Source organism: Natator depressus, chromosome 20, assembly GCF_965152275.1.
Source record: "Natator depressus isolate rNatDep1 chromosome 20, rNatDep2.hap1, whole genome shotgun sequence".
In the NCBI taxonomy this organism is placed as follows: Eukaryota; Metazoa; Chordata; order Testudines; family Cheloniidae; genus Natator; species Natator depressus.
Window position 1 is genome coordinate 26754767 of NC_134253.1, and position 26622 is coordinate 26781388.

The window sequence follows — 26622 nt, forward strand, 5'->3', positions numbered from 1 at the left end:
GTGGGGGAGGGACAAGAGGCAGGGTCCCGGGGGGGATGAGGGGCAGGGTCCCACGTTGGGGGGGAGGGACGAGGGGCAGGGTCCCGGGGCGGGGGGGGAGGAGCAGGGTCCCACAAGGGGAGGGTCCCACATTGGGGGGATGAGGGGCAGGGTCCCATGTGGGTAGGGGAGGGACGAGGGGCAGGGTCCCACGTTGCGGGGGACAAGGGGCAGGGTCCCGGGGCGCAGGGCAGGCAGGCGGCTGGGCCGGCCCCCTCACCTGGCAGAAGTAGAGGAGGACGGAGTGGTGGGGGGACGAGGGGCAGGGTCCCATGTTGGGAGGCATGAGGGGCAGGGGCGCAGGGCAAGCAGGCGGCTGGGCCAGGCCCCTCACCTGACGGAAGTAGAGGAGGACGGAGTGGGGGGACGGACGAGGGGCAGGGTCCCACGTTGGGGGGGATGAGGGGCAGGGTCCCGGGGCGCAGGGCAGGCAGGCGGCTGGGCCAGGCCCCTCACCTGGCGGAAGTAGAGGAGGACGGAGTGGTGGGGGGGACGAGGGGCAGGGTCCCACATTGGGGGGGACAAGGGGCAGGGTCCTGGGGCGCAGGGCAGGCGGGTGGCTGGGCCGGGCCCCTTACCTGGAGGAAGTAGAGGAGGACGGAGTGGTGGGGGGGACGAGGGGCAGGGTCCCACGTTGGGGGGCACGAGGGGCAGGGTCCCACGTTGGGGGGATGAGGGGCAGGGTCCCAGGGCGCAGGGCAGGTGGGCGGCTGGGCCGGGCCCCTCAGCTGGCTGAAGTAGAGGAGGACGGAGTGGTGGGGGGGACGAGGGGCAGGGTCCCACGTTGGGGGGACGAGGGGCAGGGTCCCGGGGCGCAGGGCAGGCGGGCGGCTGGGCCGGGCCCCTCACCTGGCTGAAGTAGAGGAGGACGGAGTGGTGGGGGGGACGAGGGGCAGGGTCCCACGTTGGGGGGATGAGGGGCAGGGTCCCAGGGCGCAGGGCAGGTGGGCGGCTGGGCCGGGCCCCTCAGCTGGCTGAAGTAGAGGAGGACGGAGTGGTGGGGGGGACGAGGGGCAGGGTCCCACGTTGGGGGGACGAGGGGCAGGGTCCCGGGGCGCAGGGCAGGCGGGCGGCTGGGCCGGGCCCCTCACCTGGCTGAAGTAGAGGAGGACGGAGTGGTTGCTGAACGTGGCCTTGCTCTCGAAGAGGAAGATGTACTGCTCCACGCTGTTGGTGAGCTGTGGGGCCAGGCAGACACGGCTGAGCTGGGGCTCTGGGGCTGCCCTGCCCCTGACAGGCCCAGCTGCCCCCCCAGCCAGCAGCACCCCCCAAGCTGCCCCCAGCTCGCAGGAGCCCGGCTGCGGGTCCGGTCTGTGGGGTGTCCCTGTCTCCACCCCCTCCCTTGCCGAGCCATGGGGTGGGCGCTGCAGGGACCCTGTCTCTGACTCCCAGGGCTAACAGGGCCACGCATGGGGCTGGCTCCCCATGGGTGGGTATAGCCTGGCTGAGCCCCATGGCAGCCCCACAGAGCCTCAGGCCTGGAACCAGCAACCCTCTTGCCATGGGGCCTGGAGCCTCGGGCCAGCCCGTTACCCCGAGTCACCTGCTTGAGATCCTCCAGGTCGGGCTCGAAGCCCGTCAGCAAGGAGACGTCGATGATGGTCATTGTGGCATCCCGCAGCCCCAGGGACCTAGGGACCAGAGAGTGGCCTTCAGGTATGGGCAGGGGCAGGCCCCATGGGGCACAGGGAAGGGGCAGGGCTGTGAGGGCAGGGCTCTATGGGGCACAGGGGAGGGGCAGGGCTGTGAGGGCAGGGCTCTATGGGGCACAGGGAAGGGGCACGGCTGTGAGGGCAGGGTTCTATGGGGAACAGGGAAGAAGCAGGGAGTAGGGCTGGTGGGTCAGGGCCCCATCGGTCTCATGGTGCAGGTAGGGGGCAGGCCCCATGGGGCACAGAGAAGGGGCAGGGCTGTGAGGGCAGGGCTCTATGGGGCACAGGGGAGGGGCAGGGCTGTGAGGGCAGGCCCCATGGGGAACAGGGAACAAGCAGGGATCAGGGCTGGTGGGTCAGGGCCCCATCGGTCTCACGGAGCAGGCAAGGGGCAGGCCCCATGGGGCACAGGGAAGGGACAGGGTTGTGAGGGCAAGGCCCCATGGGGCACACCCTGCCTTTCTCTGCTCATGTTCTTTGTACAGGGCTGTGAAGCAGAGCGGAGGGACCCGGGGGGCCGGACCCATGGCGGGGGCAGAATCTCCGCGGGGGACGGCTGGGGCTGACTCCCAGCCCTGCTAGGCAGCGGGAGGCGCGAAGGCACTGCCCTGGAAGTGCCCTACCCCGCAGGGACCCTGGAGCAAGCCCCCTGCCCCGGGCGTGACACAAGACTCAGCCAGCCCTGGCTCAGCTGTCGCCCGGGTTCTGCCCTTGCCAGGGCTGGGTCGTTACCTGGCCTGGAGCCGGAGCCGGAAGGTGTCGATGTATTCGTGCTTCTTCTTGTCTGCGAACCCAAAGGGCAGGATTAGGGCAGGGCCCAGCTATGGGGCTGGGCCCCAGGGGGCGTCTCCTCCCGTCAGGCAGAGGGGCCCCGTTTCTGTCAACCCGGGGCTCGGGGACATGGACTGGGGTGGCCGGGCCACCGGGCCGGCTCCCAGGGGAGCAGACGACAGCCCCACTGTACCTTCGGGGACGTCCTCCACGGTCACGGCCAGCGTGAAGGCCTGGCACTCGTGCTCGCGGGCCGGCGGCAGCGTGTGGTACACGGTCAGGAGCTGGGAATGAAGCCGAGAGCGTGCGTGAGGGGGTCACCCCTGCCAGCCAGCCTGTGGGCAAGGTGCACCCTGGGCACAGCAAGGCGGGGCCAGCATCAGGAGCAGAACCCAGGAGTCCTCCTGGCTCCCAGCCCCCCCGCTCTAACCATTAACCCCCACTCCCCTCCTAGAGCTGGGGAGAGAACCCAGGAGTCCTGGCTCCCAGCCCCCTTCCCCCCTGCTGTAACCACTAGACCCCACTCCCCTCCTAGAGCCAGGGAGAAAACCCAGGAGTCCTGGCCCCTGCTCCTCTCTAGTCTAGCCCACTGATGGGCACAGCCCCGGTCCCCATGTTCCCCAGGAGGTGCAGGGCTGGGTTGGGCTGTGGGCGACCAGCCGGGCCCAGGCATCACACTCACTGTCACCGTGCCGGTGCCCGTCCCGTGGGCGGTGATGTTCAAAGTGTCCTGGGCGTAGAACTGCAGGGGAAAGGGGGGAAATGCTGAGGAGGTGTTAGGCTCTGCAGCACCCCAGAGCCCGCAGCCGCCTGCCCTGGCCGTGGAGCACAGGGTCCCTGGCGGGAGCTCTGCTCAGGTCTGTGAGCCCTGTACGCCAGGGGTGTCCCCAGGGGGTGTGGCTTTGTGCCATGGGCGTGGCTGCATGCCAGGGGGTGGGGCCCAAGGGCAGGGGGTGGGGCTGCGTGCCAGGGGCAGGGCCTGCGGGCAGGGGGCGGGACCTGAGGGGAGGGGGCGGAGATCAAGGGCAGGGGGTGGGGCTGCAGGCTAGGGGAGGGGCCTGAGGGCAGAGTCCAAGGGCAGGGGGCGGGACCCGAGGGGAAGGGGCAGGGCTGCATGCCAGGGGCGGGGCCGGGGCGGGGCCTGAGGCCAGGGGGCGGGGCTGACCTTTTTGGAGTTGGACCGCTGCAGGTAGGCATTGCTGTTGTTGATGTCCCAGAGCTCAGCCAGGTTGCGCGTGGGCGCGGTGACCCGCACCTTCAGGTCGACGACCTTCTCGGCGGGGACGGTGGCCCGGTACTGCGCCAGGGCCTGCATGCCGATCACTGTGGTCTGGGGAGCAGGCAGAGGCTGGCAGCAGGGGCCGCGAGGGGCCGTGGCTGTGGGGGGAGCGCGCTGGGAAAGGTCCCGCCCGGGCGAGGGGCATGGAGGCACCAGTTCAGCGAAGCTCCGGAGCACATGCTCGAGCCCCGTGTGCGGGGAGGCACCAGCCGCGGCGGGCGCCTGGCCAGGGGGAGGCTGCTCCAAAGCCCCTCACACACCACAGCCGGTCTGGTGGGCAGGGCAGCCCCGCGAGCACCCCCGGGCAGGGCAGGAGGAGCGGATCCGGCTCCTGTCGCGCCAGGTTGCTGCTGGCTGGGCGCACTGGGACTGGCTCCCTCCCGTTGCCACCCCGAGGGGCAGTGCGGGCAGGGCCTACCTGGGATCTCCACCCCCTGGCCAGCGCCTCCTCACCCCACCCCCACAGGGACTGCTAGGGACGTGGCACCAGCGCTGAGTCTCCCTGGTGGAGACCTCTGGGTCTGGGGATGGTGGACACAGGCTTGCGGTGCGCGGAGGTGTGTGTTCACTTGCAGCGTGGGGGGTCGTGGAGGCGGTCAGTCGGCAGCCAGCCAGCCGGGGGCAGTCGGGCCTCCCTGCCACAGGGAGCAGCCTGCTTTGTCTCTCTCTGGTTTGGGTTCCTGCATGTTCTCGGGCACTAAAGCCGTGGCATGTGGCAGCCTCCCAGCAGACGGATCCATGTTTTCATCCAGCGGCTCTGTGTGCTGTGAGCACGCCAAGGCCGAGATCCCTGACACCAGCTGGGAACCAAGCCCCCGAAGCGGCGGGAGGGACCCCCATGTGGGGCGGGAGGGAGGGCTGGCCATGCTCAGGCCCATGCACGATCCCGCCTCCTGGCGCTCAGGGCCCCCATGCCAGCTCTCACCTGGGTGCTGTCATATCCCCCGCCAAACCCCCTGCTCTCGACCAGCCACCGCACAATGGGGTGGGTCTCCTCAAAGCGCCCGAGTGTCAGCTTCTGCAGGAGGCCGTAGGCCGTGGCTTCGATGCTGTACAGAGCACGGTCCGTGTGCTGGTCCACGGGCCAGTGTGTCTTGTCTGTGCAGAGCGGCGCTACCGTCAGCAGGGGCCAACGGGACACAGCACACGCATCGCACACGCAGCTCACAAGCAGCTCACACGCATCGCACACGGAGCTCACCCAGGCAGAGCACACGGCACACACACAGTCACGTGTGCCCCCCCCCAGCGTTTGGCACAGCCCCCTCCTCTCTGCCTTCCTGCCCCACTTCCCCAGCCCAGCCCCGCCCCGCACTCAGCACCCGCCTTGCTCCGAGCCCCCGGCCCCGGGCGGTGCCGAGCGCCGGTCCCAGCCCCCCGCCCCGGCTCTGCACTCACCGTGGGCGGCGAAGCTGTCCAGGACGGCGTTGGCCAGGGAGCTGTTCACCAGGGCCAGGGCGTAGGAGCTGATGGCCGCGCTGTAGGGGTTCTGCAGGCTCTGGAGGCGGCCCTCCAGGTAGCCCTGGGCGCTCCGCAGGCTGTCGGGAAGCTCCTGTCACCGGGACAGAAGGAAAACAGACTGCGGGCGGGACCTGTGGGATTCAGCGCCCACGAAAGGTGCCGCAGAACGGGGACCAGCTGGGACCTTCCCCCCACGCTCCCCCCAGGTACTGGGTCCCTGCCCCAGAGACAAGCTTGTGGGACGCCCATGGGAACACTGGCCCCCGGCGCCAGGATCGCAATGGGCTGGGCCGGTCCTGCAGCGGCTGCTGGTTTGGGGACTCTCAGAAGCCCATCACCAGGGCACCTGGGCTGCTTTGCAGAGGCCCGACGTGACGCAGCAGGGAGGGGGGAGTGTTGACCTGGGAATGTGGCAGGGGAGTTTCACTGGGGATGGGAGACCTGAGAGCCGGTCACCTGAGCCGGGAGGGGGCTGGGGCCAGGGGACACTTTTGCCAGGGAAACTGGACAAAGGCTGGAGGAGGAGCTGGGGGGAGGCTGGGTGGGACGCTGGAGGGTTTTTCTTTCAGTTTGGAGTGGGCTAGGGAAGAGGGGGGAGGCCCAGAGCGGGGGTCTAAGCTCTCTACCCCCCAGACGGAGCGGACTAAGGGGTCCTGTTCAAGCCTTCGAGCTCCGGTGTGGACGGTGTTCCTTTTCTGCGGGCTGGCTGAGCGTCGCAGGGAATGTGAATCGCAGGACGCGGGGGCTACAGGACCCTGACTCCCCCGCGCTGCCTCATGCCCTGTCAGAGCAGCTGCCGCCGAGGGCCCGGGACAGGACCGCGCCGCCCGCCCCTCGACCTACGTTCACGTGGTTCCTGCAGATGGACTCAGCCCCCTTCAGCGCCACGAGCACGAAGGCTGTGAGGGAGACGTCTGCGTTGGAGCCGCGGTACCCGCCCTGCGGAGGAAGAGCAGAGGGGGATGGGCGAGCCGCATGGGAGCTGGGTGGGACCCCCGATCCCGGAGCCCTGCCCGGGGCAGGGGCAGAGCTGAGCAGCAGCCGGGCAGGGAGGGGAGGCGCCAAAGGAGCCTGCCCGTGCGCCCCGCGTAGCCAGCTGCAGGGGGCCACGTGCCCAGGGCACTCAGCCAAAGGGTGTCCCGGAGCCCTCCCAGAGGTGAGAGCATGCAGCGAGCCTGAGACAAGGGCTGCAGGGGTGGAGGGCGAACTGGCCCTCTTGCCCCAATGGGCTGTTGACTCTGAAGCCTAAGGATGCCACTAGCAACGTTGGCTCTGTTTGCTGCAGATCATCTTAGCAGACAAATTCAGCTAACGCACTGCTCCCCAGTCCCGGACTCACTCCCGCATCTCCCTGAGGAGGAATTTATATCCAGGAAGTACCCCTGGGGGAAGCAACTGGACTAGCTGGATCTGTTGTTCTCTGATGCAACAAACCCCACCCGGGGCCCGTCGCCCTGCGCCCGCGCCGCCATCCCCAGCCTTGCCAGCAGCGGGAGGGCAATGCAGAGGCTAGGGCTCGGGGTGCTGATCCCTGAGCTATCACTGGCTCCCTGGTGTGACCGCGGGCGAGGGACGGAGCTTTGCCAGGACAGCTTAGCCCAGTGCCCCGTGATCACAGAGCCTTGCCAGTGAGGCTAGCCCGGGATACTGCGACAGCAGAGAGCTCCTAGCGTGGACGGTGCTCGCCGGTCCCGGGGCAGCGTTGCCGGCACTCCCACGGCCGCACTAGAGACTTTGCTGGCCCAGCTTTGCCGGCCAGGGCATACAGCTTAGCCCTGGCATTCGCGGCCACCTAACCGCGGCTGCACTGCCCCGCTCCGTCGGAAAATCACCCCCTCCCCCTGGCTGGGACAGCCGATCCGGTGCAGCAGGGAGGAATGCCAGGTGCCCAGACACCGTGGGGATGGGCGCCAGAGAAGTGGCTAGGCCAGGCAGTGAGTGCAGATCCTGCTGCGGGCGAGGGGCAGCAGCAGGAGCAGGGCCCTTGTTCTGTAACGTGAAAGGGAGCTGCAGGGGAACGTCCGGCAGGGCCCATCCTGGCATGGCCGAGGGCCTGGGGCTGGTGTCCATAGCGCCATCTGTCGGGCCTGCGTTTCCCGCCCAGCCTCCCCTCTGGCCAATGGAGCGACCGGTACCTGCATCGCGGGCGTATAAATCGCAGCGTCCTCGCGGAAACACCCGGACGCTTCCTGCCTCTGGCTGATCAGCCACCGGGCGCTGGCACACAGCTGGCTGGTGTCGACGGGGGCGCCCAGTGGCAAGGCCATGGCAAACACCTTGAGGATGTAGGCGGTCAGCCTGCCGGGAGTGGGGGGGCGCATGAGTCTGCAGGGCTGGAAGGCAGGGGAGTGCCGAGGCCATGGGAAAGCTTTGGCCAGACCTGGCAGCAGGCGGCACCGTGTCCAAGGGAGCTGCTGCGAACACATCACTGCGGGGAGCTGAGCCGGGCGGTGCCACTGCCCCCTTGCGGGGCTCTGTGTGGACGGGGCCCTGCTCCCTTCGCGGCACCACAGCCAGGCCTTCCCCCACACCAGAACAGACCCCAGCTCCTGCTGCCCCTGCCCAGGATAGCCGAGCGAATGGAGAATCCCCACTTGGTGTGAGCTGTATAGGGTGTATGACACACAGCCCGAGCAGCTCTAATCTCGCCCGGGGAGGGTAGCATTGCACGCGCACTCTACTCAGCTCACCATCCCCAGCCCCGCCACCCCCCGTGAGGCAGGTGCCTTACCAGGTGCTGCTGGTGCTTCCCGCATAGGGCTTGTAGGAACCATCACGCTCTCTGTAACGCAGCTGGTGCACGTAGCCTGTGGGAGAGACCAGACAGACACACAGTCGGGGCTGGGCTGTCGGAGCCCCAGGGCGGGGGCTGCATGTAAACCCCCCCCATTGCAAAGCCTCCCTCCCACCTCGCTGGCCTGGCTGGGCCCCGCTCACCTTGGACGATGTTCTGGACGGCCCGGTCCCGGAGCTCCACCCCAATCTGGTCCCACTGCTTGGTGGTGTCCAGGTAGTGGGTGAGGATGATGTTCGGGGTGACCCGGAAGATGTTCTGCTCCACGCACCCCCCTGGCAGTGTGATCAGCTTCTGCAGCGTGGAGCTCTGCAGCCCCCCCACCAGCGTCTCGCCGAGCAGGTCCCCTGCCAAGAGCCCTGCAGTGATGCCCACTCGCGCCCCACCTTGCCCCTTCCCCCCAGCCCTGGCTAGTTGCAGACGGCCTGGCCGTGCCAAGTGTGCTACTGAGAACCTGGTGCTACTGGGACAGGGAAGGACAGTGGCATTGTACCCCGGCTCTGGGAGGGGAGTGGGGGCTAGTGGTTAGAGCAGGGGGCTGGGAGCCAGGACTCCTGGGTTCTCTCCCTGGCTCTGGGAGGGGAGTGGGGGCTAGTGGTTAGAGCAGGGGGCTGGGAGCCAGGACTCCTGGGTTCTCTCCCTGGCTCTGGGAGGGGAGTGGGGGCTAGTGGTTAGAGCAGGGGGCTGGGAGCCAGGACTCCTGGGTTCTCTCCCTGGCTCTGGGAGGGGCGTGTTTCTCGGGGCAGAGCAGGGTGATTTACAGCAGCGTGGGCGAGAGCAGAGTGTGTCCCACGCGATGCACTGGGGCCAGAGAGGCCCCTGGAGCTCAGAGGGCAGGGAAACGGGGGAGGGGAGCCCTGGGGGGACGTTTACGGGCCCAGCAGCTGCTCAAAGGCCGAGCCGCACGTGCTGCCTGGTGCCCCTGCGGAGCTGGGCCCGGCTGGCGCCCCGCGTACCTTGCACGCTAATGAAGACCTCAGAGTCTGTGTCGGGCACCAGGTTTTCGAGGTGATGGCTTCGGACCAGCTCCTGCTGCAGTTGCCCTGCCAGGGGAGGACGGAGCATTCACGGTGAGGGAGGGGTGGTGCCCTGACACTCAGATTGGCCTTAAACAAGCTCCTGCCATGGCGCTGCAGGGGGTGGGGCGCTGAATGCTGCAGGGGAGGGTGTGGGGCAGGGAGATGCCTGTTGAGGGGCAGCCTAGGCCAGGAGATCCAGCGCCAGGTGCCTGGTCCCTGTAGCCTGGAAGGTGTTAGCGGCCCTTCGATCTACAGACAATCGCAGACCTGGGTTAGCTCAGCACCCCTCTCCTCCTCAATGGAAGGAGCAATTAAACCCCCGTATGTAGCGAGAGCTGGAAAATGAGGAGCCACCGCCCCAGGCTGGGCCGGGCAGCACAGCTTGTGAGAGGCTCAGCCACATGGGTGGAGGGGCTGCCCTGGGCACGGGCTGTGACGTGCCGGGGCCGAGCAGCTGAGGGCATCTATGCCCCAGCACAGAGGGCAGCAGTGGGACCATGGCTGTGGGGCTGTGGGAGGAAGCTAACGGACAGAGCTCTGCCGGGCGCAGGACTGGCTTGGAAATCGTGAGCAAGGAAACTCCCTGTGGCTGCTTATTCCTGCTGTGCCCAGGAGAGTGGGGTTCTGGCCATGCTCAGGAACCGGGATTGCACCAGGGACCACCTGCCTGGCACCAGCCACTTCTTCTCCTCATGGAAAGGGCCCGGCAAGACCCCGACCGGGGGGAGCTGCTCGGGCCCTGGGACCCCTGCCTGGGGCGGACAGTACAGGCCGTGATAGTGCAGGGCCCGGCTGTGTGGCTGGGGAGACCAGCAAGTTCCTGCACGAACCTTTGGGGTTCAGGATGATGCTCCGTGAGAGCCGCCGGATTTCACCCCCCGCCTGCAATGCGAGGAGCCGAGAGCGGGTCTGAGGGACGGGGCTTCAGGGGGAGCCCTTCCACCCTGAGCCCGGCCCCCTACTCTCCTGGAGCCTGCCCATCCCCCACTGCCCCCAGCCCCTTCCAGCCCCCCCAGAGCCACTCAGACCCCCTGGCTCCCGCTCTGACCCCAGGCTCCCAGCCCCCTCCTCCCCCAGAGCCTGCCCATCCCCCATTTCCCCCAGCCCCTTCCAACCCCCCAGAGCCACCCAGACCCCCCCAGCTCCCCTCCCAACCCCAGATCTCCGCAGAGCCGCCCACTCCCCACTCCCACAGAGCCCGCCCATGCCCCCACTCCCCCCAGCCCCTTCCAGCCCCCCCCAGCCCCTTGGCAGCGGGGGGGGGCGGGCGGCGCCGTTACCTGGACGTTGAGCATCCTCCTCACGGTGTCACGGAAGCCCAGGCCCTGGGCCGAGGCCCGAACCTCCACCATGACGGGGCCCAGCTCCAGGGGCACCACCACAATGCGCACGGCCCGGGACGAGCCCCGGGGCACCCGCAGCCTCTGCCGGAAGCTGGTCCCCTTGGCGGCGGGGCTGCACAGCTGCTCCTGGTCGGGGAACTCCACCAGCACCTGGCCGGGCACGCGGCGCCGCTGAGCCAGGCAGCGGGGGGCAGCGAGAGTGCCCCCGCCGGGGCCCCCCAGCACTGAGCCCACCCCCCTGGGGCTGGGGCCCCCCAGCACTCAGAGCCCCCCAGGACTGAGCCCCCCCCAGGGCCCCCCCAGCACTCAGAGCCCCCCCAGAACCGAGCCCCCCCTACCAGGGCCCCCCCAGCACTCAGAGCCCCCCCAGAACCGAGCACCCCCTACCAGGGCCCCCCCCAGCACTCAGAGCCCCCCCAGAACCCCCCAGAACCGAGCCCCCCCTACCAGGGATCCTCCCAGCACTCAGAGCCCCCCCAGAACCCCCAGAACCGAGCCCCCCTACCAGGCCCCCCCCAGCACAAAGAGCCCCCCCAGAACCCCACAGAACCAAGCCCCCCCTACCAGGGATCCTCCCAGCACTCAGAGCCGCCCCGCTGGGGCCCCCCAGCACTCAGAGCCCCCCCAGAACCCCCCAGAACCGAGCCCCCCCAGCACTCAGCCCCCCCCACCGGGGCCCCCCAGGACTCAGAGCCCCACTCACCTGGAGCACTTCATCGTCCTCATAGTAGTTGTAGACCACGGCCCGCAGCTCCACCTGCTCGTTCCGCACCACGGAGAAGGGCAGCCGCAGATCAACGAAGAACGGGACCTTCACCGTCACCTCGTAGGGCTCAGAGACGCAGAGCCCTGGGGGGCCGGACGTATCCCCTGGGACACTGGGGCCATTGCTGCACCCCTCGCTCCCGACCCGCAGCCCCTGCTAGCCCAGCCCTGGGCCCCCCAGCTCTGTCGGTGCCCCTCGCTCCCGACCCGCAGCCCCTGCTAGCCCAGCCCTGGGCCCCCCAGCTCTGTCGGTGCCCCTCGCTCCCGACCCGCAGCCCCTGCTAGCCCAGCCCTGGGCCCCCCAGCTCTGTCGGTGCCCCTCGCTCCCGACCCGCAGCCCCTGCTAGCCCAGCCCTGGGCCCCCCAGCTCTGTCGGTGCCCCTCGCTCCCGACCCGCAGCCCCTGCTAGCCCAGCCCTGGGCCCCCCAGCTCTGTCGGTGCCCCTCGCTCCCGACCCGCAGCCCCTGCTAGCCCAGCCCTGGGCCCCCCAGCTCTGTCGGTGCCCCTCGCTCCCGACCCGCAGCCCCTGCTAGCCCAGCCCTGGGCCCCCCAGCTCTGTCGGTGCCCCTCTCTCCCGACCCGCAGCCCCTGCTAGCCCAGCCTGGGCCCCCCAGCTCTGTCGGTGCCCCTCGCTCCCGACCCGCAGCCCCTGCTAGCCCAGCCCTGGGCCCCCCAGCTCTGTCGGTGCCCCTCGCTCCCGACCCGCAGCCCCTGCTAGCCCAGCCTGGGCCCCCCAGCTCTGTCGGTGCCCCTCGCTCCCGACCCGCAGCCCCTGCTAGCCCAGCCCTGGGCCCCCCAGCTCTGTCGGTGCCCCTCGCTCCCGACCCGCAGCCCCTGCTAGCCCAGCCCTGGGCCCCCCAGCTCTGTCGGTGCCCCTCGCTCCCGACCCGCAGCCCCTGCTAGCCCAGCCCTGGGCCCCCCAGCTCTGTCGGTGCCCCTCGCTCCCGACCCGCAGCCCCTGCTAGCCCAGCCCTGGGCCCCCCAGCTCTGTCGGTGCCCCTCGCTCCCGACCCGCAGCCCCTGCTAGCCCAGCCCTGGGCCCCCCAGCTCTGTCGGTGCCCCTCGCTCCCGACCCGCAGCCCCTGCTAGCCCAGCCCTGGGCCCCCCAGCTCTGTCGGTGCCCTCGCTCCCGACCCGCAGCCCCTGCTAGCCCAGCCCTGGGCCCCCAGCTCTGTCGGTGCCCCTCGCTCCCGACCCGCAGCCCCTGCTAGCCCAGCCCTGGGCCCCCCCAGCTCTGTCGGTGCCCCTCGCTCCCGACCCGCAGCCCCTGCTAGCCCAGCCCTGGGCCCCCCAGCTCTGTCGGTGCCCCTCTCTCCCGACCCGCAGCCCCTGCTAGCCCAGCCCTGGGCCCCCCAGCTCTGTCGGTGCCCCTCTCTCCCGACCCGCAGCCCCTGCTAGCCCAGCCTGGGCCCCCCAGCTCTGTCGGTGCCCCTCGCTCCCGACCCGCAGCCCCCCCAGAAGCTGGGTTACCTTTGTCTTTCGTCAGGCTGACGGCCAGGATGTGCCAGGTGGTGATGGAGTCGGGGAGGTATTTGCTGATCAGGTGTCTGGCGAGGCTGTGGGGAGGGAGGCGAGTTCGAATCAGGCGCATTCACTGAACACTGGGGCTGGTGCCAGCAGCAGGATCCTGGCCGGGGGTTTGGACCAGGCCCTGGGGCAGCTTCTGGGCTGGAGTTGAGACGACACAGGGGGCCATGGGGGCCGCTGGGAACCCAGAAATCCCCCCCCAGGGGCCTGGCCCGGTCTCCCGACTGCGACCGGGGCCAGCCCCAGCAGGGGAAGCTGCACAGTGCCCTGGCGTGCGGGACACCCCACCTTCTCCCCGCCCTGTGGGGCTGGCCGGGTTACGGCCCCCCCAGGCCCAGCCCCCCTCACCCCGGCTGGAGCGGGGCTGCCTCGGTCAGGACGAACTTCTCCCACAGCCAGCTCTCCGGGAAGTAGCTCCTCACCACGGCGCTGCCACCGCAGTCCTCGTCCTCGCAGTCCTCGTCCTCGCTGGCTGCAGGGCGTTCGGGGGGCGGTCAGCGCGGGCCTGATGGCGGGAGCCCCCCACAGGCCGGGCCCCTCCCCCACAGTCAGCCCCCCCACAGGGTGGCCATCTTTCTAATGGCACAAAACCCAGCACCCTTTCAGCACCCCTGCCCCTCCCCTTCCCCAAAGCCCCCCCTTCCCTCCCTCCATCTCTCGCTCTCCCCCACCCTCCCTCACTTTCACTGGGCTGGGGCAGGGGTTGGGGTGCGGGGGGGGTGTGGAGTGAGGGCTCTGGGAGGGGGTTGGGGTGTGGGAGGGGGCTCAGAGCTGGGGGAGGGGTTGGGGTGCGGGAGGGGTGCGGAGTGAGGGCTCTGGGAGGGGGTTGGGGTGTGGGAGGGGGTTCCAACCTAGGGCAGGGGGTTTGGGGTGCAGGCTCTGGCCGGGCAGCACTTACCAACCGCTTACTGCGGTTCCCGGCCAATGGGAGCTGCGGAGCCGGCGCTGGGGCGGGGCCAGCGCACAGAGCTTCCCTGATCGCCCCTGCGCCGTGGGGCTGAACGTGCCGGCAGCTTCCGGGAACGGCGCGGAGCCAGGACAGGCAGGGAGCCGGCCTTAGCCCCACGGCACTGCCGACTGGACTGTTAACGGCCCCGTGAGCGGTGCCGTCCCTGGGGATTCCCCTTGAAAACCGGACACCTGGGACCCTAGCCCCCCCCCCAGCCTGGGCCCCCTCCCCTGGCAACCGCCTCCACAGCAAAGCGGCCCACCCCCCGGTCTGCTGCCCCAAATCAGACCAAACTCTAGGCCAGCTGGTGCTGCCCCAGCCCCGATGGGCATCTCCCCTCCTGGCTTGGTTCTCTGCCCCCCGCCCCCCCCCACTGGGCTCTCTCTGCCCCCTCCCGGGCTCTCTCTGTCCCCCCGGCGCTCTCTCTGCCCCCCCCCCCCCGCTGGGCTCTCTCTGCCCCCTCCCGGGCTCTCTCTGCCCCCCCCCCGCTGGGCTCTCTCTGCCCCCCCCCGCTGGGCTCTCTCTGCCCCCCCGGCACGGTTACTTTTCCCCAGCAGCAGCTTGGCGCGCTCCTCGCGGGTCAGCGCCCGGGCGTAGCGGCAGCAGTCCAGGAAGGCGGCCACGCAGGGGGGGCCCAGGTGCACGCGGCTCGTCCTCTGCTCGCACGAGTGCCCCATGGGGTTCTCCTGGATCCCGGCCTCGCAGCACCGTCTCTCCAGGGCCGTCGGGTACTGGTCCACTGGGGCAAGCAGTGCAGGCAGGGCTGGAACCCAGGCATCCTGGCCCGGGGGAGGGGAGACGAGCACGGGGCTGGCGCTCGCAGACCGGGGCGAGGGCCTTGGGCCGGGTGCCAGCGAGCACCCAGAGCCGGCGGGGGAGGGCAGGGGTGAGCGGGGAGTAGGGACCGGGCCACGCAGCAGCAGGGCAGTGCCACGCTGGGCGGGCAGAGAGCCAGGGGCCGGCCTGAGGCCTGTGATGGGCTCGATGCATCCTGGGTGGCCGCGAGGGCCGTGGTGGCTCCATGGGGCAGGGCGCTCTGGGTGGGGCACACGTGGGGCACAGGGAGCCTGGCGTGACGGAGCAGGACCCCCTCCCACCCCCCAAAAACCCTCCTGACCTTTGAGCTGCTTCTTCTGCAGCGTCTGCAGGGAGCGTCGCCGGCGCCTGGCAGCCGGCTGGGGGCAGCGCAGATCTGCAAGGTCAGGGGGCCGTTAGGGGCGGTGGGGGAGCCTCCCCCACCTCCAGAGACACCCCCCCCCCCCGGAGACCAGGCCTGGCTGCTGTGCCAAATGGCTCCAGGTTTGCAAAGGGGGCAGTGGGGGGCTGGGACCAGCTCAGTCACAGGCCGTGTGGACGCTCCGGCCCTGGTTTGAACCAGGCTGCTGGGACCAGGGTGAAGCGAAAGCGAAATTGGAGCGTCGCCCCGGGGGGATGTACCCTCTCCCGTGTGTGCGGACGAGGCGTCAGGCCGGGAAAGGGACGTACCCAGGCCAGGCTGCAGCCTGGAGGGGACAGGCCCCATGTCCCATTCCCTGAGCCAGCCAGGCCCCACCCTGCGGCCGGGCGGGAGCCGGCGCCCCCCGAGGGGACAGGCCCTGTGGCCCGTTCCCTGCCCCGAGCTGTCCTGTCCCCGTGTCCACTCTATGCAGAATGTGCTGGCCGGGGCCCTGCCGGGGCTGCGAGCTGGGATCTCTGCCCCCCGTGGGAGGCCCTGTCCGTCCGTGCCTTACCTGTCCTTGCTGTGGTGGAGATCCCCAGGCTGGTGGCCACGTCCAGCCCCGCATCCGTGAACACCCCCATGTGGTTCCTCCCGCTGCCCGCTGTACAGGCGATGTCGTGTCCCTCCACCATGTCCCAGACCTGCCCGGGGGGCGGGGGGGGGGACAGGACACAGAGAGACAGGTGACCCCTGCCACAACCCAGGAGTCCTGGCTCCCAGCCCCCTGCTCCAACCACTAAACCCCAGTCCCTACCCAGAGCCAGGAGAGAACCCAGGAGTCCTGGCTCCCAGCCCCCTGCTCCAACCACTACACCCCACTCCGCTCCCAGAGCCAGGAGAGAACCCAGGAGTCCTGGCTCCTAGGCTGCCCCCTCCCCCACTCCCATGGTCAGCGCCTTCTCTCACCTTCTTCTGCGTCAGTTTGTTTTTCTTGTTGAGCGTGACCAGGGCCTTGTCCACGGCCACCAGCCCCACCATGGCCTGGGGGTCCCCAGTCACCTCCAGCTTGAGTTCCCGCTGGGGCTTGAACTCCTTCTTCTTGTCATCCTTGCTCTGGGGGCCAACCCGCAGCTGGGCGGGACGAGGAGACGGGGTGAGACGAGAACCCGGCCCCTGGCGCCCTCCCCACCCCAGGGCAGGGGGCCTGGGCTGCCCCCGACGTGGAGGGGGCAGGGAGCGGAACCGGGGGGCCAAGCAGGGAAAGGCCCGTCGGGCTGCAGCCCCCCCGCCCGGCGCCCCAGGGACTCACGGTGCCCATGCAGCCGTCCACCACGTCCACCCACACCGAGTCGGCCACCAGCTCCGCAGGTCCCGGCAGGTAGTAAGAGGCCACGATGCGGAAGGAGGGCAGCAGCTGGGGCTCCACGTCCAGCGTCCAGGCCGTCACGACGGCGCCAGGGTTGCGGGGCTGGGTCCAGGCCCGGACAATCCTGCCCTTGCTCAGCAGCTGGGGGAGGGAGGGAGCCGGGTGAGGCGCCAGGGGCCCGGGCAGCCCCATGGGAGCAGGGCCTGGCTCTCGGCACTCGCCGGCCAGGGCTCTGAGGCTGCAGAGCCGAGGGCTGGGCAGCGCCCAGGCTCCACCCAGGAGCCATTAACGTGGGCGCCCACGTCCACCACGCAGGAGCAGCCCCCTCTGCGGCGAGGTGACGCCATGCCAGGGCGGTGGGAGTGTGACAGCGCTGTGGGGGTATGGGACAAGACGGACCTATGGGGGGGAGAGACGGATCAGGGGGCATGTGGGACAGACAGTCCTGGAGGGGGGGCACGTGGGGACAGACAGACCCGGGGTGGGGGGACAGACCGATCCATGGGAGGGCATGGGGGGCAGATAGACCTGGAGGGGAGTGTGGGGACAGACAGACCCGGAAGGTGGGCATGTGGGGACAGACAGACCCCGGGGGGGACGGACAGACGGATCCATGGGGGGGCATGTGGGGCAGACAGACCCAGCAGGCCGAACGCCAGCCCAGGGCCGGCTCCTCAGACAGACGGTTGCAGTTCCCGACGCGCAGGGACACTCGCATTTCCCAGCTCCCGGGGCCTGTCCAGCCCCACCAGCCCCGGGGGTGCTGGGCCCCGGACGCTGCTGCTGAAGCGGGGGGTGCCCAGCGCAGGCTGTGCGGGGGGCTGGCCACGTCCCCGGCCGCGGATCCCAGGCTGGCCGCCGGCCTGGCGCTCACCAGGATGGTGAACTGCTTGGCCTCTGAGCTCTGGTGCTCCGTGTTGAGCATGACGCTCAGCGGGGTCCCCACTTGAGCCGCCTCCGTCTCCACCCCGATGTGCAGGAGGTGCCCAGAGCTGTTCGGCGTCTCGTAGGCCTGGATGGTTTTCGTGGCCGTGGCCTGCTGCGCTGGGGGTGCCAGAGGGCCGCAGGTCGCCACCTGCAACGGGGAACCGAGCCCTGGGCAAAACGGCTCCCGGGTCCATCTCTCCCCCCGCACCCTGGGAGCCGACGCAGCCCGCGGGGTGCCCCTCTGCCACAGCCCCACTGCTCAAGAGAGGGGGAGTCGGAGGTGAGGATTAATCAGGGTGCATTGGAAAAACTCAGGGGAGGGGAGCCCAGGGCTGGAATATCAGGGGGCTCTGGGTGGGGATTGGGGGCACTGGCAGAGCTGGGGGGAGGCCAGGGCTGGGCTAGCAGGGGGCTTCGGGTCGGGATTGGGGGCACTGGCAGAGCTGGGGGGAGGCCAGGGCTGGGCTAGCAGGGGGCTGCGGGTCGGGAGTGAGGGGCACCGGCGGAGCTGGTGGGGGGCAGGGCTGGGCTAGCAGGGGGCTGCGGGTCGGGAGTGAGGGGCACCGGCGGAGCTGGTGGGGGGCAGGGCTGGGCTAGCAGGGGGCTACGGGTCGGGAGTGAGGGGCACTGGCAGAGCTGGGGAGAGGCCAGGGCTGGGCTAGCAGGGGGCTGCGGGTCGGGAGTGAGGGGCACCGGCGGAGCTGGTGGGGGGCAGGGCTGGGCTAGCAGGGGCTGCGGGTCGGGAGTGAGGGGCACCGGCGGAGCTGGTGGGGAGCAGGGCTGGGCTATTGGGGGCTGCGGGTCGGGAGTGAGGGGCACTGGCAGAGCTGGGGGAGAGGCCAGGGCTGGGCTAGCAGGGGGCTGCGGGTCGGGAGTGAGGGGCACTGGCAGAGCTGGGGAGAGGCCTGGGCTGGGCTAGCAGGGGGCTGCGGGTCGGGAGTGAGGGGCACCGGCGGAGCTGGTGGGGGGCAGGGCTGGGCTAGCAGGGGCTGCGGGTCGGGAGTGAGGGGCACCGGCGGAGCTGGTGGGGGGCAGGGCTGGGCTAGCAGGGGGCTGCGGGTCGGGAGTGAGGGGCACCGGCGGAGCTGGTGGGGGGCAGGGCTGGGCTAGCAGGGGGCTGCGGGTCGGGAGTGAGGGGCACTGGCAGAGCTGGTGGGGGGCAGGGCTGGGCTAGCAGGGGGCTGCGGGTCGGGAGTGAGGGGCACTGGCAGAGCTGGGGAGAGGCCAGGGCTGGGCTAGCAGGGGGCTGCGGGTTGGGAGTGAGGGGCACCGGCGGAGCTGGTGGGGGGCAGGGCTGGGCTAGCAGGGGGCTGCGGGTCGGGAGTGAGGGGCACCGGCGGAGCTGGTGGGGGGCAGGGCTGGGCTAGCAGGGGGCTGCGGGTCGGGAGTGAGGGGCACTGGCGGAGCTGGTGGGGGGCAGGGCTGGGCTAGCAGGGGGCTGCGGGTTGGGAGTGAGGGGCACTGGCGGAGCTGGTGGGGGGCAGGGCTGGGCTAGCAGGGGGCTGTGGGTCGGGAGTGAGGGGCACTGGCAGAGCTGGGGAGAGGCCAGGGCTGGGCTAGCAGGGGGCTGCGGGTTGGGAGTGAGGGGCACTGGCGGAGCTGGTGGGGGGCAGGGCTGGGCTAGCAGGGGGCTGCGGGTTGGGAGTGAGGGGCACTGGCGGAGCTGGTGGGGGGCAGGGCTGGGCTAGCAGGGGGCTGTGGGTCGGGAGTGAGGGGCACCAGTGGGGCTCCGCACTTGCTCCCAGACAGCCCAGAGCAGCAGGTACCTGGACCTCCAGGGTTTTAGTGCTGGGTTGGGTGTTGAGGACCATGGAGGCCAGGCCCGCCTTGGTCGTGCGCTTCTGGTCCCTGCTACAAACAAGGACGTCGGTGGCCGGCGACCCGTCCGGGTTGGTGACGTAGACCTGGTGCAGGGGAGCAGAGCGGCAGACGGTGACGTGGAGCCGCGCAGGGGGGATGAGATTTATCTTTCCCCGGCTCTAATGAGCCACGTGGCTGCTGCTTGAGCCACAGCCTCTCCCCCACCCACCCCCTGTCCCAGGGCGAGCGTGGTGCTGCCCTGCCCGCAGAGGGGTCGTGCGAGGCCCAGGGGCGTAGCAAGGCTGGAGCAGAACACAGACCTGGCCGTCCTGCCCCATGCTCTGATCCCAGCCCCAGACGGTCCCACTCCGCAAGCCAGACTTGACTCGTGTGTCCCACAGATAGGTCACCTGCCCCTCGGCTTGGATGAGCTTCCCACTCCCTTTCACCATTAACCTGTGGAACTCACTGCCACAAGATAGCTCTGAAGCAAAGAGCTGGGCAGGGTTGAGAAAAGGGACCAGCCATTTCTGTGGCTAATGAGAACATCCCTAGTTAGAGCAGCGAGGGGCAGAACAGGTCCAAGAGGCCTGGCTGTGCCAGAGACCCCCTGCATCATGACATCTAATTCCCCGGGGCCAGGAATCTCATCGTTGCGGCCTGCAGGGCTCTGGGCGCCTTCCTCCACAGCAGTGGTGCTGTCGGAGCCGGGATACCGGGCTAGATGGGCCCAGGGCCGGGCCGGGCTGACGACGGCTCTGCTCCAAGCCCTCCCCGCCCCCGGCGATTCCGCGGGGGGGGATCTGATGCTGGTGCGTCCCATACCCTGAAATTAAAGGGCATCCCCGGCTTGAAGAACCCCGGTGTCCTGACGAACCGGATGCTGTAGGGGGTGCTGACGATCTTGACCTCCGAGTTCTCGGCCTGCATCATGTCACCGCCTGGGGGACGACATGGCGTGTCGGGAAAGGGGGAGCTGCTGCTGGGGTGGGGGGCAGTCACCCTGGCGGAGGGGCTTGGTGGGGGGAGAAGGGACACCCGGGGCCTGTCAGCCCTTCTCTACCCTGGCACAGGCCTGGTGCCCGCGAGCTCCCAGTGCTGGCGACGCTGGGCCGGGGAGGAGCCCAGAGCTGGCCCAGAACCCCAGGGCCTGAGCCGATGGCCACCTGTGTGCCACGCTTGGCCTACGGGGGGCGCTACAGAGCAGGGCCCGAGGGGTGGGGGTTGAGGGGCAACCTGGCCTAGCAGGGGGCTGGTTAAGGGCCCCGAGGGCTTGCAAAATGGCCCCCAGGTGATGCCAGCAGAGCGTGGGCTCCTGCCCTTGGATGAGGTCCTGTGGGGTTGCCGTCCAGGGTGGGTGGGGAAGGGTCCTGGGTTCAAGTGCCTCGGAGACCGAGCTGACACCCGCCGGGCCTTCGTCCCTCCTGCCACACACGCCGCCCTCTCATCCAGCCCCTCCTGGAAGGAGCTGGCTCCAGGCCCTGCCACGAGCACCCTGCAGCACCCTGGCACGGACGCAGCTGCCTGGGCGGATCCCGCGCGGCCCCACCCCGCCCCCCCAGCCCAGCGCTCACCGGAGGAGAAGACGGTGACGTTAACGAAGATGAAGGCGTTGAGCAGCTCCTCTGGATTGGCAAACTCTTCCCTGAGCACCTGCCCCGTCAGCGTCGCTTGGCCTTCGCCGTCATTTATCTGCAGGGAGAGTTACTATCTGGGCAGCGCCCGGCACGACTGGCCCTGATCTCGGCCGGGGTCTGGGCAATGCCTGGCACGACTGGCCCTGATCTCGGCCGGGGTCTGGGCAGCTCCAGGCACGACGGGGCCCTGATCTCAGCCGGGGTCTGGGCAGCTCCCGGCACGACGGGGCCCTGGTCTCGGCTGGGGTCTGGGCAGCGCCCGGCACGACTGGCCCTGATCTCAGTGGGGGTCAGGGCAGCTCCCGGCGCGATGGGGCCCTGGTCTCGGTTGGGGTCTGGGCAGCTCCCGGCACGATGGGGCCCTGGTCTCGGCTGGAGCCTGGGCAGCTCCCGGCACGACTGGCCCTGATCTCGGTGGGGGTCTGGCCAGCTCCCGACACGACGGGGCCCTGATCTCAGGCAGGGCCTGTAGGTGCTGCCACAATCCATGTAATAACTCACCTCAACTCTCTGGAGGGACTTCTGGAGGCGGATTTTCTGAGTCTCTGTCTTGACCCCGAAGATCACCAGGGCGTAGCCGTCCACGGGCTCATTGAACACGTACCTGAGTCACCAGGAAAGAAGAGGGGAGCGTTTGGCTGCTGGCGTCTCACAGGGACGCCCCTGTGATTCCCCCTCAAAGTGCTGGGTAGCTGCCGGTCCCCCCCAGAAGTGGCTGCATGGCAGCGCTGACAGGGCCAAATTCTGCTCCCTGGCTAGGGTTGCCCTGGTGGAAGTGGCAGCAGAAGCTGGTGCTTTGGGCTCGAGAGGGCCACAGGCCCAGGAGATGGCCCCCTGCCCCACAGCCTGAGCTGCCCCCCGCGAGATGCCCCAGGCAGGGCTGAGGGGCCCCGGCTCACCTGGATTCGATGGCGATGGTCAGGCTGTCGTCGCTGAGATAGAAGAACTTCTTGGTGGGTGTGAGCAGCACATCGAAGCTGGGCAGCTCTGGGGGGACAGGGGGGCCGGGGCTCAGACAGGCGGTGGGGGTGGGGGGAGGGAGCTGGTTGGCTTCCCCACGGGGCGGTGGGGGGCTCCGTGGGCCAGGCGGGCAGGGAGGGAGTGGCTGAGCCAGACGCCCCCTGGCCCCCCGTTCCAGCCGGCACTCACCGTACTCCTTCACCTCGAACTCGGTGCTGTGCGGCTGCCAGGGGCTGCTCTGGAACCGCGTCACGATCCGCCAGGAGCCCAGGCTGGAGGGAAACAAAACCCAGTGTGGGGCACCAGGCAGCCCCCCTGCACCTTGACCCACTGCCCAGAGGAGGGGGACTCCTGCCTGAGTCCGGCAGGGGCACGAGCCACAACAGCCCCCTGCAGCAGCCTGCCCTGCAGGACATGCCCACGCTCAGTGAGCCACCCTGCTGCCCGGGTGCCCATGGGGCTGTGCCACCCCACTGCCCAGGTGCCCATGGGGCTCTGTCCCCTGGGTGCCTATGGGGCTGTGCCCCCCCACTGCCCGGGTGCCCATGGGGCTGTGCTCCCCCACTGCCCGGGTGCCCATGGGGCTGTGCCACCCCACTGCCCAGGTGCCCATGGGGCTGTGCCCCCCACTGCCCAGGTGCCCATGGGGCTCTGTCCCCCGGCTGCCTATGGGGCTGTGCCACCTCACTGCCCAGGTGCCCATGGGGCTGTGCCACCCCACTGCCTGGGTGCCCATGGGGCTGTGCCACCCCACTGCCCGGGTGTCCATGGGGCTGTGCCCCCCAGGGGCTGTGCGGCCCGTGGCTCTGGTGCCCACCTGACGTGCTCAGGGATGTGGAAGGTGCCGGCGTACAGGCCCTTTTCCAGTTTCCGGGTAGTGCTGCTGACTGTGATGCCCTCGGGGCTCTGCGGTGGGAGGGGGAGTTCGGGTCAGTGAGGCCAGGCCGAGTCCCGGACTGGGGAGCAAGCGAGTACCTGGCAATCACCCCGGGGCAGTGCCAGGCTCTGGAGAGCCCGTTCAGAGGGTGGCTGGGCCATGCCGAGAGGGGCCGGGAGCCTGGTGCTCTCTGCCTCCAGGAGACACGGGAAACCAGCCCCGGGGACCCCGGCAAAGAGCCCGCTGGCTGTTGCTGGACAAGGCAGCCAGGTGAGGAGCCCACCTTGCCCGAGGAGGGTCCCTGGGGCAGTTAGGCCTGAGCCATTGGAAAGCACCTTTGTCCCTTGTTTGGCTCTGACCCGCCCCACTGGCCGCGCCCTGCTGAGCGAACCCCCCGCCCCGCGTTGCTCCGTCTGGCCCAGCCCGCCGGGTAACAAGCTGCTGTTTCTGGCTCGGAGAAGGGCCGTGTGCACCAGGAGCGGGCTGGGCGCTGGGGGAGACGGGTCGGGGGACTCGGGACGGGGGATGCCCTGCGAACACTCCCTGGGGGGGGACCGGCACGCCTCTGGGCGTTTCTGTGTAACACCTCGGGGCGAGTGTCGTTGCAGGGCAGTGCCCCGGGGGGTGGCAATGTTAGCGGGGCTCCCACAGGCCGGTCTCTGCAGGGGACTTTGCCCTCCAGTGGGGATTTTCCCTTGTTATGTTGTAGGTGAGTCTGACTGCTTTGCATGGATGCTGTGAGTGACTTTTGCGGAGGCTGCTCCAGCTGCCTGCAGGGATGCTCTGGCCGCCCCCTCCTCCCCTGAGACCCAGGAGGGGGATGCGACCAGGTGACTCTGGCCCCAGGAGCGGACAAAGGCCGGAGGAGGAGCAATGGGCCGGGCAGGGGCCAGGCAGCTGGAAGCGAGTCAGTATCGGCTGGCTTGGGGCGCAGGGGGAGGGCCAGAGCCCTGGTAGACTTGGCTGAAAGTCACGGATTCCTGTGCTGACGAGCTCTGCCCTACGCTGTGTTCCTGTCGACTAATAAACCTTCTGTTTTCCCGGCTGGCTGAGAGTCCCGTCTGACTGCGGAGTTGGGGGGCAGGACCCTCTGGCTTCCCCAGGACCCCGCCTGGGCGGACTTGCTGTGGGAAGCGCACGGAGGGGCAGAGGAGGCTGAATGCTCCGAGGCCAGACCCAGGAAGGTGGAAGCCGGGTGAGCTGTGTGTCCTGCAGACAGGCTGCTCCCAGAGAGGAGGCTCCCCCAGAGTCCTGCCTGGCTTCGTGGGGAGCAGTTCCAGAGCATCGCCCGGGGACTCCGTGACAATGACATAGCCTCCCCAGGCCCTCAGAAAGGGGTTGGCTAGATGGTGGGTGAGGGGGATACTGGACATTGGGGGCCTGGGGTGTTACTGTGCTCTGGCTGCACCGCTCTGGTGGCAGTAGTGGGATCATTAGCCCCACCCCTTCTGGTGGGTTAGCCCCACCCCCTTCTGGGATAGGCTGTAATACCTGAATGACAATGATGCAGTTAGCCTCCAGGGGGTCCATCCGGTGGTTGACGGCGAAGACCCTGTAGTTCACTGGAGGGGTGAAGATATGGGAGACGCTGGGCTGGTTGGGTATCTAACCCAAGTGCTGAAGTCAGTGGCTGCACCCCCACACCCCACTCGCCTGCAGGCAGGAGCCCCCCCGGCCCCTCCCCCAGCAACATGCCTCACCATTCTGGCTGGGGGTGTAGATGGGCTTGTCGGTCTGGACAAAGGTGTAGCCGGTGTGTGGGGAGATCAGGATGTATTTCTCCAAGGGGACGTCTCCGAATATGGCCTGGACCACCACGTACTGCTTCTCGGTGCCCTTGGAGACATACTGCTCTGGGACCTGGAGGGCATGAATGATCCATGCCAGAGCCCCGGGTGCAGCCCCGCTTCCGCCCCCACATCTCCGGGGAGCATGCGGCACCCAGCCCCAGCCGGCTCTCGGGTCAGGGCACCTGGGTCCGTGCACTGTGAGGGACGGACCAGTGCGAGCACCCGGGGTCCCGTGTGCGCGAGGGCTGGGGACACCCCCACCCCACCCACCCAGTACTCCCAGTAAGGAGCCCTCCTCCCGTCCGAGGCGCTCCAGGGGCTTGGCCAACCACTCACTTCCCCCGCCTGCCTTAGCAATGGGAGGGGGTTTCAGTTTGGAGCTGGCTGGGGAGTGGGGGGGGGGGCAGAGGCGGGGGTGGTGGGAAGGCCCAGCACCGGGGTCAGGCCTCCCTGCCCCCCAAGAGGGACCTGACTGAGGGGTCCTGGTCTCTGTACCTACAAGCTCTGGTTTGGGCTGTGTTCCCGTCGTCCAGTAAACCCTCTGTGTTACCGGCTGGCTGAGTCCCGGGGAATGGCAGGATGTGGGGGGTGCAGGGCCCCGGCTCCCCCACACTCTGTGACACCCGTCTCCTAAAAACCCAGCAGCAACCCCCCAGGACCAACGCTGACCCTCAGGGGAGAGCCCCCTGGTGACCCCCCCACCCCACTCCCCGCAGCACTGTGCCCCCCACCGATCACCCCCGCCCCCCACTGATCCCCCCCACTCCTCGCAGCACAGCGCCCCCCACTGATCCCCCCTCCCCCCACTGACCCCCCCACTCCCCGCAGCACAGCGCCCCCCACCGATCCCCCCCGCCCCCCACTGATCCCACTCCCCGCAGCACAGCGCCCCCACCAACCCCCCCCGCCCCCCACCGATCCAACTCCCCGCAGCACTGCGCCCCCCACCAATCACCCCCGCCCCCCACTGATCCCCCCCACTCCCCGCAGCACAGCGCCCCCCACCGATCCCCCCCTCCCCCCACTGATCCCCCCCACTCCCCGCAGCACAGCGCCCCCCACCGATCCCCTCCGTCCCCCACTGATCCCACTCCCCGCAGCACAGCGCCCCCACCAATCCTCCCCCGCCCCCCACCGATCCAACTCCCCGCAGCACTGCGCCCCCCACCGATCCCCCCCACTCCCCGCAGCACAGCGCCCCCCACCGATCCCCCCCTCCCCCCACTGATCCCCCCCACTCCCCGCAGCACAGCGCCCCCCACCGATCCCACTCCCCGCAGCACAGCGCCCCCACCAATCCCCCCCCACCCCCCACCGATCCCACTCCCCGCAGCACAGCGCCCCCTAGTGCCATGCACCGCGGGGGCCTGCAGCAGGACGTGTTGTGGCTACAGGTGGTGCCCCCCCAGCCTCTCCGGTCTCCCACCTGCACCGTGGTCATGGCCAGGGAGCCGTTGGCTGGCCTCAGCCAGACGACTTTTTCTTGCAGCATCGTCGCCCTCTTCGGGAAGTCGAAGAGCCGGATCTGCACGCGGACGTCCTGCGAGAGGCTCCCCTCCCGGTCCTGGGCCTGGAGCACCACGTTCTCCTCGTTCCCCACACGCAGGACGTTGGGGGCCGCCAGGAAGTACCTGCCGGGGAGGGCACCAGGCTGGCACACAGGAGACCCGGCCCCGCCTGGCCCTGCCCGACCCTCTGTCGCGCCCTGGGAACCCTGGACCCCAGGCCACCATGGCACGGGGCACGCGCTGAAGAGAAACTTGCTTCCCCATGCCCCCCAGCACCCAGGAGTTGGTCCCCGCCCCACCACCCACTGCTGGGGGGCGCTGCCTGCCGGGAGGACGTGGCCCTGGGGCGGGTTTGGGGGCGGCCAGGTACTCTGCTGGGGGGGGGCACCGAACCCTCCCCCCCCGTTCTCCCAGGCTGCCTCGGGAGGGAGACCCCAGACACCAGCTGGGGTGGGGGGAGCTGGGCCCCCGCTCAGACCCCCCCAGGACCAGCCCGTGGCTCTGGGCCCCGGGCAAACAGCAGCTGGGCGGTAGGACCGGCGGCCTGGAGCCGCCCCCGTTCTGTGTCCTGCCTGCCCCAGCCCCGGCTGCCCCAGCCCCGGCCCCCCGGCACTCACATGGGCCCAGCCTGGCCCAGCCCTGGGCCCAGCAGCAGCAGCCCCCTGAGGAGGCACAGAGCCCGGGCGCCCATGCTGCGAGCCGGGGGGCTGGAGTGGGGGGCAGCGCTGGGCACGGCCTCTTTATCTGGCTGAGCCAAGAGGGCTGCCCTGGCGGGGGCAGCGAGTTAATGGCCAACCCAGGGGGACGGACTGTCAGGAAGGCCAGAGGTTTCCCGTAATTGCCAGGCTGGGTCGGCCTCCCTGGGCCAGGGCCAGGCTGATTCTGAGACACCCTGGTGCCGCTTCCAGGTGGGGGGACGGAGCCGGGTGAGGGGTCCCCCGTGTCAGGGTGACTGCGGGGGGGGGGGGCTCTGCCCAGCACACGGCCTCTCTCTGCCCC

General features: G+C 69.7%; 1 protein-coding gene across 1 annotated transcript in view; it reads right to left on the reverse strand.

The window, feature by feature from the left end:
* Nucleotides 1–26314, reverse strand: part of LOC141975079 (venom factor-like) — a 32929-nt gene extending 6615 nt beyond the window's left edge. The window contains exons 1-35 of the mRNA XM_074935247.1: nt 26241–26314; nt 25542–25746; nt 24026–24185; nt 23817–23887; nt 22266–22354; nt 21638–21720; nt 21388–21475; nt 20990–21092; nt 20426–20543; nt 19677–19792; nt 18818–18955; nt 16999–17199; nt 16068–16265; nt 15725–15889; nt 15330–15459; nt 14717–14791; nt 14144–14338; nt 12999–13122; nt 12594–12679; nt 11062–11207; nt 10296–10508; nt 9846–9897; nt 8953–9039; nt 8140–8343; nt 7934–8009; nt 7338–7500; nt 6046–6141; nt 5140–5293; nt 4667–4839; nt 3628–3792; nt 3145–3204; nt 2656–2746; nt 2424–2475; nt 1583–1670; nt 1131–1217 (exon numbers count right to left, since the gene is read on the reverse strand). Of these exons, the coding sequence (XP_074791348.1) occupies nt 1131–1217; nt 1583–1670; nt 2424–2475; nt 2656–2746; nt 3145–3204; nt 3628–3792; nt 4667–4839; nt 5140–5293; nt 6046–6141; nt 7338–7500; nt 7934–8009; nt 8140–8343; nt 8953–9039; nt 9846–9897; nt 10296–10508; nt 11062–11207; nt 12594–12679; nt 12999–13122; nt 14144–14338; nt 14717–14791; nt 15330–15459; nt 15725–15889; nt 16068–16265; nt 16999–17199; nt 18818–18955; nt 19677–19792; nt 20426–20543; nt 20990–21092; nt 21388–21475; nt 21638–21720; nt 22266–22354; nt 23817–23887; nt 24026–24185; nt 25542–25746; nt 26241–26314 (4326 nt within the window). The remainder of the gene's footprint in view (nt 1–1130; nt 1218–1582; nt 1671–2423; nt 2476–2655; nt 2747–3144; nt 3205–3627; nt 3793–4666; nt 4840–5139; nt 5294–6045; nt 6142–7337; nt 7501–7933; nt 8010–8139; nt 8344–8952; nt 9040–9845; nt 9898–10295; nt 10509–11061; nt 11208–12593; nt 12680–12998; nt 13123–14143; nt 14339–14716; nt 14792–15329; nt 15460–15724; nt 15890–16067; nt 16266–16998; nt 17200–18817; nt 18956–19676; nt 19793–20425; nt 20544–20989; nt 21093–21387; nt 21476–21637; nt 21721–22265; nt 22355–23816; nt 23888–24025; nt 24186–25541; nt 25747–26240) is intronic.
* Nucleotides 26315–26622: the final 308 nt, after the last annotated feature.